The 15994-nt window shown below is 43.5% G+C and overlaps 1 protein-coding gene across 1 annotated transcript; it reads left to right on the top strand.

The window, feature by feature from the left end:
• Positions 1 to 1185: 1185 nt before the first annotated feature.
• LOC123835179 (GTPase IMAP family member 4) lies at positions 1186 to 7071 on the top strand. The gene is made up of 3 exons (XM_064575750.1): positions 1186 to 1486; positions 3232 to 3294; positions 5298 to 7071. The coding sequence occupies exons 2-3, from the start codon at positions 3246 to 3248 to the stop codon at positions 6227 to 6229; spliced, it is 981 nt and encodes a 326-aa protein (XP_064431820.1). The 5' UTR covers positions 1186 to 1486; positions 3232 to 3245; the 3' UTR covers positions 6230 to 7071.
• The last annotated feature ends 8923 nt before the right edge of the window (positions 7072 to 15994 follow it).

Raw genomic sequence — 15994 nt, 5'->3', positions numbered from 1 at the left:
AGCCATAATAGGGAATTCCCTATATGTAGTGATCCTTGTAACCCCAATAAGGAATATCTAAGTAATGGCTTGGGGGTTTAATAGTACTTAAAATTTCGATTTGGATCATATTTTACATCAATCTCTGCTCTCACTCCCACACTTAAATAAAGAATGATACAAACCTTCTGGCTGGGCTTATGCTTAGTAACAGAATATAATCCTACCCTTTCTCTCTTTAAATCACTTCAGAATCACAGACATGTGTTTACACCCTGCCTATTCTTTTGACTTGCTTTTTTTGCCTATCTCACCCAAGGGCTGAGTCGTCCTTGTTGCTTGGGTTATATTGTTCTAGAATGTTCTTTATCCTCACTCCTAGTGCACAGTTTATTCCATTGCCCTGTCTCCTGTTTAGGAGTAGTTACCCTGTGCCTGTATGCACAAGGCCGACCACATACTATCCTCAGAGATATTTATGTCTTCTATTTTCTCTCTTTGGAATTGTTAGCAGTTTGTATAATTACTCAAGTGTTACGCAACTTGAAATAAAGTCTCAGTTAGGCGGTGTAATTGTAAATTGGCACCTCTTTCATAACGGAATCCATGTCTCTAGGGAACTGGGATCCATGCTGCTCACCACCGCCCCATAGTCTCACAGTTTACATTTTCATGACAGATAGTGTCAGATGTCAAGGATTAGCCTATTGCAAATGGTCTGAGCACCATCTCGCAGGGTGACTCTGGACCCGTCTCATTAGTTAAAAGCAGATCAGTTACCCTCACTTGCTTCAAGCAGATGAGACCTTGGAAATTGCAACTGTCTCTCCCCCAGTCACTGGGAGGGAGGAGAGGAGGTAGGGCTGCTTATGCTGATACAGGCCTAAAGCTCTAGGGGCAGGTGTTGGGCTGCAAGGCCTGCTGTGCTGAGACGTGGGGTCCGGGACCGCAGGCTTTTCGGAATAGCTGGCAGCCTCTGGTTTCAACTCAGCGGTTTTTCCAGAATGTCACAGCATAAACCATATTTTATCCCTCACGGCAGAGCGTTTGCATGGCTGAATAAGGTAGCTACTAGGCAGATGTGGCTATTTAACTTTAAATTAATTCAAATGGGGTACCTGGCTGATTCCATCAGTGGAGCTTGCAACTCTTGATCTTGGGGTCGCACGTTTGAGCTCCCCATTGGGTGTAGAGATTACTTAAAAATAGAATCTTTAAAAATATTAATACAAATGAAGTAAAATTAAGAATTCGGTTCTGCAATCACACTTACATCACATTTCATGTGTCAACAGCCCATGTGGTTAATGGCTACCCTATTGGACTGCACGAATCAAATCCATCATTGAGAAAGTTCTATTTGCGGGGCTAGATGCTGAAGTGGGCAGGTCTCTTACATGAAGATGTTTGAACAGCTCCTCCCCTCACTTCCTCTCTCCTTTTTCTCAACATTGTGGCTTAGCATTGCCTTAAAGTTAGAGAAGGGAGCAGGACCCAGATTTTCTAGGTAAGAGAAAACGGCTATTTGGGGGAGGGGACAGAGGGTAACGTGATTTGGTGGAGAGAGGACCTCTCCCCTGGGTGTATATCTTAAACCTACCAGCATATTTGTTCTCAGAAAGTGTATTTCTTCTTGGTTCCTATTTCCTGTATTTGCTGATGTTAAGCTGTAAATTTGGTGGTGGTTGTTTTTTTTTAAGATCTTATTTATTTGGGAGACAGAGAGTGAGCTCATGTGGGCTCGTGAGAGAGCACCAATGGGGGGAGGGGCACAAATAGAGAAGCTGGTTCCCCGCTGAGCAGGGAGCCTGATGTGGGGCTGGATCCTAGGACCCTGGATCATGACCTGAGCCGAAGGCAGCCTCTTAACCAACTGAGCCCCCCAGGTGCCCTGTTTTTATGTTTTGTTTTTGTTTTGTTTCATGTTGGGTTTTTTTTGTTTTTTAGAGAAGGAGGGGGCAGGTAGAGACAGAGGGAGAAGGAGAAAGAGAATCAGAACACTAAACAGGCTCCATGTCCAGTGTGGAGCCCAACTGGGCCCTGAGATTATGACCTGAGCCAAAATCAAGAGTAGGCCACTTAGCCGACTGAGCCCCCCAGGGACCCCTGGATACTTGGTCTTCAGGCAGTGGGAGAACTCAGCCACTAGGGCAGTCTTCTGTTTTCCCATCTAAACTGGGAGAAACAGCACAGCATTGCAGAATGAAGAGAGGGCCCAGGGGCATCTCAGTGGCTCGGTCTGTTGAGTGTCTGAGTCTTGACTAGGGCTCCGGTCATGATCTCAGGGTCCTGAGTCTAGCCCCGCATCGAGATCTGGGCTGGGCATGAAGCCTGCTTAAGATTCTCTCTCCCTTCCCCTCTGTACCTCCCCCAACTCACTTAAGAAAGATCTTTAAAAAGAGAGAGAGAGAGAGAGAAAGCCCACATGCCGGAACAAGGACCTTAAGAAACACCCAAAAACCTTTTGTTTTCCTATTTCTGTTATCCTACTTACTCCCTAACACCCATCACCAACATCAACTTTGTGGCCAAAGCTGACTTTAAAAAAGTCTGTGATTTCTCTTCTCAGTTTACAAGAAGCTGTTTCCTACTCCCTATCCATTAGAGATAAAGAAATAACTCTTCCTACAAAAGGAGTGTCTGTCTTTCTAATAATGTTTTAAATGTTTTGGGATGGCTTCTTATCAGATGAACCTGTCCTTAACAACTAGTATTTTCAGCCTGTCCTAGTCAAAGTCTGCTCCAGTGAGAGTTCTTTGTTAGGAAACAAAATTCAACCAAGTAAATTGGAAGATCCAATTGATTTTATTGAGCATTCATGAAGCAGGCAGCACCCCACCCTGCAAGTAGAGGGGCCCTCCCCTGAGCCACACAGAAGAAAGGCATAAAGGCACAGAGAGGACATTAAAAAAGAAGAAGAAGAAAGGAATTTATTAGCAAGGAAAGCATTGTTTAGGCACACTGGTTTCCTGGGGGGAGGGGTGTCTGGGGTCTGTCAGTAAATCCCTAGGATTGCTGGGGAAGGGTGCCCAGAAGCAGTACCAACAAAGCCCTCCAAGCATTTGCTTGTATAGAGAAAAAGGAACAATCTGAAGATGAGCCAATCTGGAGAGTGGAGAAGCTTTGGGAAATATGGGAGGAGAAAGCAAGCAGCAAGTTTACAGGGAAAAGCAATTGCTGGCCGGGGGAGGCTGAGGTTTCCACTTACTTTCCGTGTCCCTAAAATGACTAGTTGTGTTCCTTTCTGTGCAGGAGTTCCCGCTACAATGTCAGCCACGAAGTGTGGTGCATGCTCCAGCAAACCTGGGAGCCTTGGTGAGAGGGTGTTGGGGGGGTCCCCTGTGCGGCAGGGCGGGGGGAGGAAGGAGAGCTAGCAGGGGGTTCTCCTGAGCTGGCAGCCAGCCCTCATCCTTGCTGGAGCAAAATATCCAACCCCCATATCTGATTTCCTCTCCATTTACTTCCTCTGGACCCCCTGCACTTTCTCCTGCTACAGGGCCTTTCAGTGTCTCTTCCCCTGACTTGCTGCTCCCTCTCACTAGGCCTACAGATGCCCTAAGGATGTCCCCAGGTTGGAGTCTTCCATTGTCCTGCTAACTGAATAATCATCTGAACTCCCATCCACATTTTTTCCTTAGATAATCCTCACCATCCTGTGTTCAGTGTTCTTGGTTTCTGGAAATCTCCTTCTCTCACCCCAGGATTCTGGTGATCAGATGTGAGAAACTGCATCAGGGATGGTTTTGCTAATGCTCAGAAGGTGATGGGGATGATACCTACAGATTTTGTGGAAGGCAGAGTTGGGGGTTCTGCAATATCTCTCCTCTGTTTGCTATTTTTAAAAGAATATTCCAATTTACAGAGGAGACAGAAGGGGACAAAATGGAAGCAGAGAGACCAACTGGGAGCCTCCTTGGGAGGCATGGATGCCGATGGTAGCTTGAGCTGGTGTGCTGGGCTTCACAGTGGAGAGAAGCAGACAGATTTGCAGGTGGAGCCAAGAGAGGTTGCTGATGGGCTGGATGGGGAAAGGAAAGGAAAGAGAAGAATCAAGAGCAATGCCTAGATTTTTGGTCTGGGCAACTGGGTAAATGGCGATACCCTCTCTGAGAAATAAAATGGAGTTGTAATAGTGTCTGGAGTTGTGAGTGTGGTAATGTATGCATCACCTTCAAGCCGAAATGGATGGTTGTAATACAGGATTCCTCACGCAGGAACCAGACTCACTCAAGGGCTGGGCCAGCAGGGTCTGCCTTCTCGGAGAAACAGGCTCCCAAATGAGATTGCCCATTGTCTTCCATCCTGCGGGTCCCGGTTCTATGCTTAACAAATCCTGAAGCCCAGGACCCTATAGACACAGGAAGGAGATATGCAGAGAAATACTGAAGACAAATGCAGAAGAGCTGTATGGGTGATTTGGTGTTTCACTCAAGGCCCGGTTATTCTGAGAACAGGGTTTCTATTGCTAAGCTGTGCCGTGCTGGGATTAGCTGTCCACTTTCCTAGGAAGGAGAATGTGCTTCATCTAGTGGAACTAAGAAAGGATAACTCCACAGGCACTAACCTGTATGGATTTCTTTCTTTCATTTTTTATCTATCAAGGGATTTTATAGTCACTTCAGCTAACTGTCACTATTTTCTGGCTATCATTCTTTAATGTATTAATTTCGAATGTAAAAAAAGTCACTAGATTCGAAGCTAAGGTCTTTAACTTGAAATGGAGGAATTTTGTCCTCTCTCGGGTCACAATCCCTAACAAGTTGGTCCCACACAGGAACTGGAAAGGGACGCTTTGTCTTTCTGCCCAGGCATCCCTATTGTACCCTGCCAGGACGGGATGGGTTGTAGAACCCCCCTACCTGGCTTCTGAATGGGAAGAAGAACAGTTCCATTTTGACTACAAACTGGGGGAGGAGCGCCCACAGAGACATCCCAAGGTCAGATTTCGAGTTACTTCCTGCATTGCTCCTATGGGGAAGAGCTACCTGCAGTAGCTCAGAATTCTCTTCTTGAGCTATTTTGTTTCCTCTTCTGTGGGCTACTTAGCTACAAAAGGTAAGAGTAAGAAGCTCCGCCGAATCCAGGAAAGTCCTTGGGCCTTCCCCATGTGCGGCAAGAGGAACATCAGGCTTTCTGTAGACTTTCAATAGGGCTTCTGTAGAAAGGCCTTCTGTAGCGTTCCTGTGAGTGCAGAGGTCGCTCACGGGAGGGGAGCCTAGGGCAAGAGAGGAGGAGTGTGTGAGTGGAACAGGAGCCCTGCTGGGGAAAGGGCCAGAGGTCCATCCTAATGCCCTGGCTTTTGTTTCCTGATGTCCCAGGGCTTGGAACCCAAGACCACAGAGATGCACAACTGAGACTTGTCTTAGTGGGTAAGACTGGAGCAGGAAAAAGTGCAACGGGCAACAGCATCCTTGGAGAGAAAGTGTTTCTTTCCAGCCTTGCAGCAAAATCAGTCACCAAGGTCTGTAAGAAAGGGGGCAGCCGGTGGCAAGGGAGAGAACTTGTCGTCGTGGATACGCCTGGCATTTTCGACCCCGAGGTACGGGATGCTGACACTGGCAAGGAGATCGCTCACTGCATCCTCCTGACCTCCCCTGGGCCTCATGCTCTGCTCCTGGTGGTCTCGCTGGGCCGGTACACGCAGGAAGAGTTCAAGTCCACGAAGAAGGTTCTGGAAATGTTTGGAACCCAAGCTAGGAGATACATGATTCTCTTATTCACCCGGAAAGATGAGTTGGAGGGCATGAGTTTCCATAAATTCTTAGAGGACGCTCCAGACAGCATGCGAGAGCTGGTGGATGAGTTTGGGGATCGCTACTGCCTGTTCAACAATCGGGCGACAGGAGCTGAGCAGGAGGCCCAGAGAACGCAGCTGCTGGCGCTGGTCCAGCGCATCATGGTGGAGAACAAAGGAAAGTGCTTCACCAATAAGATGTACCAAAAGGCCGAAGAGGAGATTCAGAAACAAGTCCGAGTGACACAAGATTTTTACAGAGCAGAGCTAGAGAGACGGATAGTGCAGATCAGAGAGGAGTTCGAAGAGAAAATCAGAAAGCTGGAGGACAAACTGGAGCAGCAGAAACAAAAGGAAGAAATGGAGCGAAAATTAGCAGAGAAGGAGGCTCTCTATGCTCTAAAGCAGCAAAATGCCAGAGATGAAGTTGAGAGTCAAGGTGGGATACTTGACTTAATCATGCAAGCATTGAAGATTGCTCAATTTGTTTTCTTACTTCTGTTTAAGGAAGATTAAACGGAATGCAAAGATCTATTTCCTGCATGTTTTCTGGTGGTCCTGCCCCCACAACTCATTCACCAAAGTCAGAGTGCTCTCAGCTGTGTCTCCCAGGCTCTCCCAACTAAGCGATGTAATAAAGTTCACTGTTACTGATCGGCAGAGGTTTGGTTGACTTAACAGGTGAGGGACAAATTGTCAGTTTGTGGAACTGCAAAGCAGAAAGTATGGATGCTCTCTACCTTGTGAATTCTTCAAAGAAGATGACCTCAAACTTTCTCTTTTGCTCCTTAGTAAAAGTTTCTCCTCTAGATTCTTCCTAGATTGCTGGATCATCTGCCTCTGTGACGTCTACTCCCTTATTTTCGCCTTTAGGACACAGTGATCACCTCACCCATATGGTTTGTTAGACAGATTGGTTTTGTGTTGGGCAATCTATAGATGGAGAGGCTTATAGAATTCTTTGCAGATGATTGGAAATTTGTTTAATTACATTTTTACAGAAGGACTCAAATTGTTCCTTATCAGCTGCCCATTGAAGAACAAAGAGTCGTCTGGAAAAGAGATCTCTCGGAACTCAACTAAGTGAAATGCCAGAGAGAGTGGACAACAGACAGAGATTCAGCACATAAGGGAACAACGTTTGCTGTGTTCAGACACATCTATAGCAGCTCTTTGACCCAATTCAGTGTAATATATTTGCTGAATTAACCAGTTCTCTCCTTTTCTTGTGAAACTCACTGTTGCTACCAACACCTTGATTACTTACTGCTTTGTAGGTCATCTGCACACTACCACCCCCCACCCAGTTGAATTGCTTGCTTCTTGTTACTATAATAAAACTTTTCTGTTCTCTCATACTTGTACAGAATTGGAGTCCACTTTTTCTTGGAAAATACCACTGCTCCTTCTTCTAAGAACACAGTGATGAGTTTCACTTTTTGGGTAAAAGTTCAATATGATTTGGGAGCTAGTCTTGGTCAACCCTCAAGACATCTCTCCTCCTTTTTCCTGGAAGATTCCAGCCACATTCTCAACCCCTCTGCCAGTCAAACACCACGCCACACACTGCCAGTCAAACACCTTGGATTGATTCATTCTGCATTGATACAAATCATGTGTAACCAAGGTTTCAGAGACCTTTCTGGTTTTCCCAGTGCAAAAATTCCCCTTTAAGATATGAATAACAGTAGGACGTGTCTGTATCCCTTTTCCACTGGGTACTTCTCACCCAATCATTTCTAGGGCTTCCCAAAGCACATTCCCATGTTCTACGAACATGTCCTGGTGGTCATATGTGACTTGTGCCAACTCCCCTTGCTCTGCCATCTTGAAATTGGCTTCTCCACGCTCTAAGCCATTTTGCCCCAAGGGACATATACGTCTCCCTTATTTTCCCAAAACAAATATGATTTAGACTGTACATTAAAAAAAAGATTTTATTTATTTATTTGAGAGAGAGAGAAAGTGAGAGACAGAGCACGAGTGGAGGGGGAGGGGCAGAGGGAGAAGCAGATGCCCCATTGAGTAGGGAGCCCAATGTGGGGCTCCATCCCAGCACCCTGGTATCACGACCTGAGCCAAAGGAAGACACTTAACCGACTGAGCCACCCAAGGGTCCCTAGACTGTACATTTAATGAAAGTTAGCAAAGGCTTGAGGATAAGAGAAGCACAACACAAAGAAGCTTACAATTCTTCTTGAAATTATCACTCAGAGACAGATTTGATTTCACTCTACAGAATGTGGGTGCACTTTGAATCTACTGTTTTTATCATTGGAGTTTCAGCCAAAATTCCATTATGAATTTAACATCCTATTGTGTTACGACCTTTTGTAAGCAAATATTTAATCAAAGAGCCACATCTATCTCCTAAGAAAAAGGAAATACAGGTTCATGAGACGGGAGGCCCACGTGAAGTGCCCTGAAAGCAGTGTTGCCCACTTGTCTCCCAGGGCAGAAGGCAGATAGAAGGTCCTTGATAAATACTACCCATTGTGGTTCATCCAATAGGAGGATGAAACATATGACATATTCCCGTCTCTTGAGGTTTAGGAGCCTATATCTATTCATCCACTCATTAACACTCATAGATTGTTTGACTTCAGGGTAGATTTTATACCATAAGAAAACACGGAGAATCTAGAGCTAAGTAAAACAAAGTCCCTTTTGAGACTGGTTTCCTCAGTATAAAGATTCTGAGAATCATCCAAGTGGTGTGTGTCCATAGCTTGTCCTCTTTTATTGCTGACTAAGATTCCATCTGATGGATGCACCACACTTTGTCACTTCTTCTGTACTTAGTCTTACGTCCCTAATTGTTTTCTCTCATCTCATTGCATTGGCTGAAACCTCTATCATGATATTGAATGGTAGTGGATGGACACACTTGCTTGGTTCCTGATATATCTTCACTGATTCCCAGTGGAGTAAGTGAGATGCTCAATTACAGTAGTCTATAATTTGTGTGTGTGTCATTTTCAGCAAGTATTCTCCAGCCACTTTTTTCTTGAGTGAACAGCTATTCTATTATTTATCATGAACAGCTAATCAATTTTGTCAAAGGCTTTCAAAAATCATCTATGGGAATAATCTTATGATTCTTTTTCCTTCTATCTATTAGTAAGGTGAATGATATTAATAGATTTTCTAATAACAAACCGATTTTTCATTTCTGTTTAAATCCTATTTGGTCATGATGTATCACATTTGACAGTGTGGTGCTGGAGTCTATGTGCTAATATTTCATTTGATATTTTTATATGGATACTCATGAGAGATATTGGTTTATAGTTTTATTCTTTTGTACAGTGTTGTCAGGCTTAGGTATCAATACTATACTTCCTTTTAAAAATTTCCCTTCATTTCCAACGTTCTGGAACAATTTAAAGAGCCCTAGGACTGTCCGCACTTTGAAGGTTTGGAAGAATTTCCATGTCAAACCATCTGGTCCTTGCGCTTACTTTTTGGCGAGGTTCCTGGATGGCTTTCTCTATCTTCTCCATGTAAATTGGTCGATTTCAACTTTATCTCTCTAGTGGAGACAGTTTTGGTGATCTGTATTTCTCTAGGAAATTATCCATTTTGTCTAGGTCTTCACATTTATTTGCAAAGAGGTCTTAAATTTTAAAAATTCTCTCTAACTCAGGGGCCATTTCCTCTTATCATTTTGAAAATTTTATTTGTGCCCCTTCCCTTTTTTTTTCTTGAAAAAGTAGTTTAATTTTTTTCAACAAACAAGAATTTTAATGTGTTAACTAAATCTAGTGTTTTGTATTCTCTACTACATCAACTCTCGTTTTTATCCTTATTATTTCCGTATTTGTGCTTTCCTTTTGGTTTACTTCATTGTACTTCTCCAGTTTTCTCTTGAGGGGGGAATTGAACTGATTTATTTCCATTGTTTTTATTGAAGAAGTCTCAGGTGCTGTGCATTTTCCTTCCCTCATTTTTTCTTTTTTAAGATATTTATTTGAGAGAGAGAGAGGGAGCACCAGTGGGGTGGAGGGAAGAGGGAGAGGGAGAAGCAGTCTCCCCACTGAGCTTGGATCCCGACGCGGGGCTTGATCCCAAGGCCCTGAGAGCATGACCTGAGCCGAAATTAAGAGTCAATTACTTAACCAAGTGCACTACCCAGGAGCCCCGGTGTGCACATTTTCTTAAGCATTATATCTCTGGTATAGATTTGTGAGAAGGGACATGAGATAGGGAACTTTTAATTTTATTTTTAATTCCCTTTGAGTTAGTAGCTGCTTTTATAGGAAAGATGCTTGGAGCAAGCTTATGGAAATGAGTCCCCTAAGACTTTAAGTCAATTGGTTCTTGTGGAGTAGTGTGGATAGCATTGGAAACAGCCTACATAGCAAAATTAAATGTAGACTACATTTAATATAAAGAGAAATTGTAAAAATTTTACTTTTACTTTTAATTTTTCTAGTCTTTCCTAGCTCCTATCCATTACTTCTAGGGAAAAACTATAACTAAATGTTTAATCTTGTTTAAAGCAGTCCAATCTGATCTGTTAAAGAGACCCTTTAGACAGGGTTCAGTCTCTCTATGTAGGTGACTTCAGTAACTATCCCCCAGCCACCATGTTCCTCTCCTTCAGTGGGGGATAGATGCCTACGTGACATTGGAACTTGTTGAGAAATTTGTTGTTTGACAGACAGAATTTGGGACACACATCTCATTGCTTTATTCTCCTTTCTTCCTCTCTGTTTTCTTTCCCCTGTAAGATGATGGAGTATTCCCAACGCCACTTATCTGGACATCTACTGTATAAAATGTTACTGCACAGCAAATGAGACCTGGACCTTGTCATGCCAGTTGGAGGAGTGATAGAATATAGACAATCCGTTCTAAAGAAACACCCTGGATTACAAGGCCGCCGGCTTTTAACAAAACCCTATTACTATTTCTTACTATCAGAAGCTGATTCTTCAGGTTTTTCTCTGTATTTTGGGAAGCATTCGCATGCGTCAGAGCCACCAGGAAGGCTTGCTAAAGTACAAAGTTTCTGAGAATCTGCATTCCCAGCATGCTCCCAGGTGCTGCTGAAGCGCTGGCCTGGGACCATACTTTGAGAGTGACTGGCCTGGGGCAAAGATTCTGTGATTGAATGGGAAAAAGGCAAAGTCACTTCAATAATGTTCAAGGCATTTCCCTCGTTCCAATTGTTACCAGCTGGATTCGGGGCACCAAAGACTCCTCCTCTCCGAGATTCTGATGGAAAAGCATCCACACACAGAACTAAACCAAATAGGGCAAAATGCCAGATTTCTACCAGAAGTCTAGGACTCCCGAGTCAAGAGAACTGGAGACCGTAGCAGGGACCAGAATCCAAAGTTAGACGTCTTCCTTCTTCTCCCTGAATGGAAGAGAGCTAGTTGCATCTAATGGGGCCGGCTGACAACCAAAGAGTTACAGTCTGAGATGACTCAGCTGGAAGTGCCCGGAGGAGAACTTCTTTGGTGTGCATATAGGGTGGAACAAGGAACCAAAAGTGCGGTCATGTCTGGTCACAGCAGGTTAAAAGGGAGCGAATACCATCTGTTTCCTGTTCTCTAGAAATAAAAATATTTAGCAAGTGCCTTAGGGATGCAGGGAATTTGGTGCACCGCGGTGAACAAGGAAGTTCGCCGCCCACTCACTACTGTGAGAGTATGTGTCAGCATATTGAGACGCAAGTAACTAAAATACCGGATATTAAATTAATACTTTGTCCCAGGCTTACCCAGCATTAAATAGGTATAAGTGTTTGGGGTTTGGTTTTGTCTTGTTTGAGAGCGAGAAAGAGAGAGAGCACGGGCCGGTGTGTTGGGGAGGGGCAGAGGGAGAGAGAGAATCTTAAGCAGGTTCCAACCTAGGGCTCATCTCCAGACCCTGAGATCAGGAAAACAGGTACAAGTCTTATTCGATGCCTTGGATGCGATAGGAAACATTCCCATAAGATTGGGTATAAGGTGAACCCTTACCTATGAATTTTTCACTGTGCTGAGTCCTCTCTTGTCCCTGTGGCACCACTGATTCTCCCCGAGCGTCCCTTCTCTGCATCCCGGGGAAGGAGCCTAGAAGGACATTCCCTATCATCCCTTCTCCCTTAGGTCCTGGTTAGAGTCTGCTAAAGAGAGGCACTCCCTCGAGATTCGGAACGTGGATGAGAAGGAGCACCATTGTCCGGAAGCCTTTGCAAACACACAGCGGTTGTGCTTCGAGGCTGACGACGTGAGAACCGCCTGGCTCAGCGCCCCAGTTCACTCCCCAGACCCTTGCATTCCCAGCCCTCCTGCGCTTGGGCAAGCCTCTCATTTCCTAGATGGACTTCAGTTTTCCCAATCAAATACTCTGTATAAGCGGTGGGAGCTGAAATATTTCTGCAAACAAATGAAGCAAAATGAAGTAGGATCCAGAGGTGGAAAAGAGCATGGTCCAGCAGTTCTGGGGCACACAGGATGGGATTCAGATTGGCATCTTGTGCAGGTGTTTCCATCGCAAGAGATTTGTGCCAAATATCTATGAAAATTCTCATTTGACAGGCTTAAAAGATTTTGAAATATCCATCCCACCAATCTCATATTTTGCCCTGAATTTACAGCATGTCTTCATAGATTTGGGAATATGTTAAGACACACTCAAAATATTATTTGGGCAGTGTCTTATATCACTCCTCTCCTATAGCTCTAAAGAAAAATACTTGCAGCTTTTCAAATTTCAAATTGATTCATCTTTGAGATTATTAAACAGGTCTTGTCTTTTATGGACAATGGTTTGGTGTCGTAGTATGTCTTTCTTATTTTGATACTTTAAAATTCTTAGGCTTTTCTGAAAAATTTCCACCGAAACTTTTCATACCCACAGTAGTTTTTTTTTTTTTTTACTCTCTCCAACTAAAAGTGTTGTTTTCTTGTTTGCAATAATCCAAGCTGCTTTTTTTTTTTAAGATTTTATTTATTTGCGAGAGAGAGAATGAGAGACAGAGAGCATGAGAGGGAGGAGGGTCAGAGGGAGAAGCAGACTCCCTGCCGAGCAGGGAGCCCGATGCGGGACTCGATGCAGGACTCGATCCCGGGACTCCAGGATCATGACCTGAGCCGAAGGCAGTCGCCTAACCAACTGAGCCACCCAGGCACCCAATCCAAGCTGCTTTTAAGTGGCCCAAATTACAAGCTCAGACCCTGCTAAAAATTGTTTAGAATTGTTTTGTTGGACATTTAATTCTGGCTCCAGTTACTAGTTTTATCAATTTTGTTTTTGATTGTTGAGAGGAAACATTTTATCAGAATTCCTATGTGTATGCCGAAAATGTCTCCAACCACTTTTTCTCTGGCTTTGCTGGACTGCAGGAAATTGCAATGGCTACTGGTCAAGAATTTTGTAACATATCTTCTTCTAGTCTCTTTCTCTCTCTCCATTTCTGTCATAGGGCTTGCCTGGTCATCTCCATTTGTTCTGCATCGGTGTTATGCATTCATTTTGTAAAATATTTGATTTATTTAGAGCGAGGGCAACAGCAGGGGCGGGGCAGAGGAAGACGGAGAGAGAGACTCGCAAGCCGACTCCATGCTCAACTCTACCCCAGGACCCTGAGACCACGACTTGAGCCATCCAGGTGCCCCTGCCTTCATTTTAAAGTTAAAAATCTGTCCATATTTATTTTTAAACTAAAAATCAATTTAAGTGTATTATGAATAAAATAATAATCAATCTTTAAGTTGAATTGCCAAGTACAATGTAGATAGGCGTTACCGTGACTCGTCCTCTCTATATCAGGTAGTCAAACAAAAGTACCGCATCAGTGGAAAAGGATTATTCGAACCGAGTCGATCTATTGACATGACTAGCTCAACGATGGGTTTGTGTGTAACACTAGAAACAGTTCACATGGCCAACGTTTGCATTGCATAACAGCAATAACATGTGATAGAACAGTTGGAGGGAAATTTACTTCTGCCTCAACAACAAAGCTGTGTTTCATGGTGAAATCGTTTACACTGCTTCTGTTTTTAAATTTCAGTTAAAACTAATTATAATTATGTAAAATGTTACACTTCTCAGGTGTACCAGCTACATTTCAAGTGCTCAGTAGCCCCATGTGGCTAGTGGCTGCCATATTGAATACTACAGTTTCTAGAAAATACTCAAATATTTGGAAATCAAATACATACTTCTAAATAATCCATGAATGAAAAAAGACATCACAAAGAATATAGAAAATATTCTAAACTGAATGATAGTGGAAACAGAATATACAAAAGCTTGTGAGACATAGATATGCGTGTGTAGAGGAAAATTTCCTTTTTTTTAAGATAAAGATGTATTTATTTATTTTAGAGAGGAGGGGGAAGGGCAGAGGGCGAGGGCGAGAAAGAATCTCAAGCAGACTCCCCACCAAACCCAAGAGCCTGAGACCATGACCCGAGTCCTAATCAAGAGTGGGCCACTTAACTGAACGTGCCAGCCAGGAGCCCCGAGAGGAAAATTTCATAGATTTCTATCCTTACGTTAGAAAAGAAGAAATTTTAACAATCTATAGGTTATTGTGGATAATATGTTGTAGAGACTCAGGATATTACTACCTTCTGAAGAATATTGAGTTTGTTTTAGCAGGCACTTAAATTACTGGCAGATCACTTTGACTTTGGGAAGGCTTGGTTTTAGACTAGCAAGGGATTACTTCAACCTTGTTCTTCTTTTAGGGCAAATCCATTTGTCCTGATACGGTTTTTACACCTAAAATAGGACCCGTTCAGTATTTCAGTGGAATGTCTGATGCACTAGAACCTCAGATTCTGTCTTTGCTGCCATGGGCACAGACATCTGTGACATCTCTTTCAGGCTTCCAGAAAAAATTTCTCCTGGACCCTTTGGGGATGACAGTTCCTTATAGCGTCTGCCCGCATTTGATCACTTCCCTGGGCCTTCGAACAATTGTTGTAAAATTAGTATTATTTTGTATTTTCTGCATAGTTTATCAAGTGTTATTACAGGAGCACTGGGAGCTGGAAACTCCCCTGAGACTTCAAACAGCTGTTCTGACCCACCAGGGAGGAAACAACCTTGTAGGCACTGACCCCTTCTAGTTGCCCAAATCCCCATCTTTCATGCTTTGCTCCAGTGTAGAGACGTTTCTAGAAAGGCACAAAGTCTAAAGTTGGCTCTTTTCATAGCCTTGGCCAGACAACCCTCCGTCCTCAGCCCACCCCCACCTCCACTCACATCACATCTTTCTTACTGGTACAGAGACTGGCGTTTCTAGAACATACGCACCCATGCCTTCCGCATTCTGTGAGGCCCAGGGAGTGATGGCGGTGCAAGATCTATCCCTCCCCCTGAAAAGTGGTGGGAGTTTTCTCCCCTGATCTTTAATCATAAAGGAGAAAAACAAACAAACAAACCCACTGCATTTGATGCAATTAAAACCAATTCCTTTAGGGTTTTTAATGACTGACACGTTTTGAGTGACTTGCCATTCAGAGTCACTGAAAGGCTATCATTTGGTCAATGCTTATATTTTCTGTTATGAAATTTAACGGAGCTAACAGTTAAAATAAGATCACTCAAATTAAAGAAATTAATCTTCTAATGGAAATGCAAATGATTTTAGCTTTAACTCCATAGCTCTGAAGTTGGGAGTCTACTCACTTAGAGGTACGATGGCCTTGATCCATTTACCCTTGGCGTGTTTACCAGTTGTCCCAAACCTAATGGAAGACAATTCCAACTGGAATGCCCATTGGTTCTTTTCTGATAATGAAACAAGTGATTTTAACTCTCACACAGAAGAATCAATGCCTGAGAATAACAAAGGAAATATAAACATGTAGACTGAGGAGGAAATCGGGTGTGCATACTACACTCAAAGCCTCTGTAACCAAATCAATATTTTATTCATAACAAAGGAAAAAAGTCGAAGACCAAAACAGAATGGAAAATCCTGACATAGATCTTTGGGAATATGAACATTTCTTACATGATGAATGTTGTGTTTCAGTTCAGTGGGAAATGGGCATATTTAATAAATGGCTCTGGCACAAGGACTCTCTTTTTTTTTTTGAGAGAGAGATTTTTATTTATTTGAGAGAGAGAGACAGCGATAAGGAGACATAAATAGCGAGAGAGCACGAGTGAAGGGAGAGAGAGGGAGAAGCAGACTCCCTGCTGAGCAGAGGCTCAATCCCAGGACCCCGGCATCGCGACCTGAGCTGAAGGCAGCCGCTTAACCCTCTGAGCCCCCCAGGCACCCCCACAAGGACTATCTTAAGTATACACTCAAAATAAGTCTCC

Source organism: Mirounga angustirostris, unplaced genomic scaffold, assembly GCF_029215605.1.
Source record: "Mirounga angustirostris isolate CCGP_5_RB_7025 unplaced genomic scaffold, mMirAng1.0.hap1 SCAF_12, whole genome shotgun sequence".
Taxonomy (NCBI): domain Eukaryota; kingdom Metazoa; phylum Chordata; class Mammalia; order Carnivora; family Phocidae; genus Mirounga; species Mirounga angustirostris.
This window is presented reverse-complemented; position numbering and strand designations above follow the sequence as displayed.

Coding starts and splice junctions, on each gene's coding strand:
- LOC123835179 (XM_064575750.1), top strand. CDS start 3,246: ATGTCAGCCACGAAGTGTGGTGCATGCTCCAGCAAACCTGGGAGCCTT. Junction 3,295..5,297: donor CAGCAAACCTGGGAGCCTTG/GTGAGAGGGTGT, acceptor CTGATGTCCCAG/GGCTTGGAACCCAAGACCAC.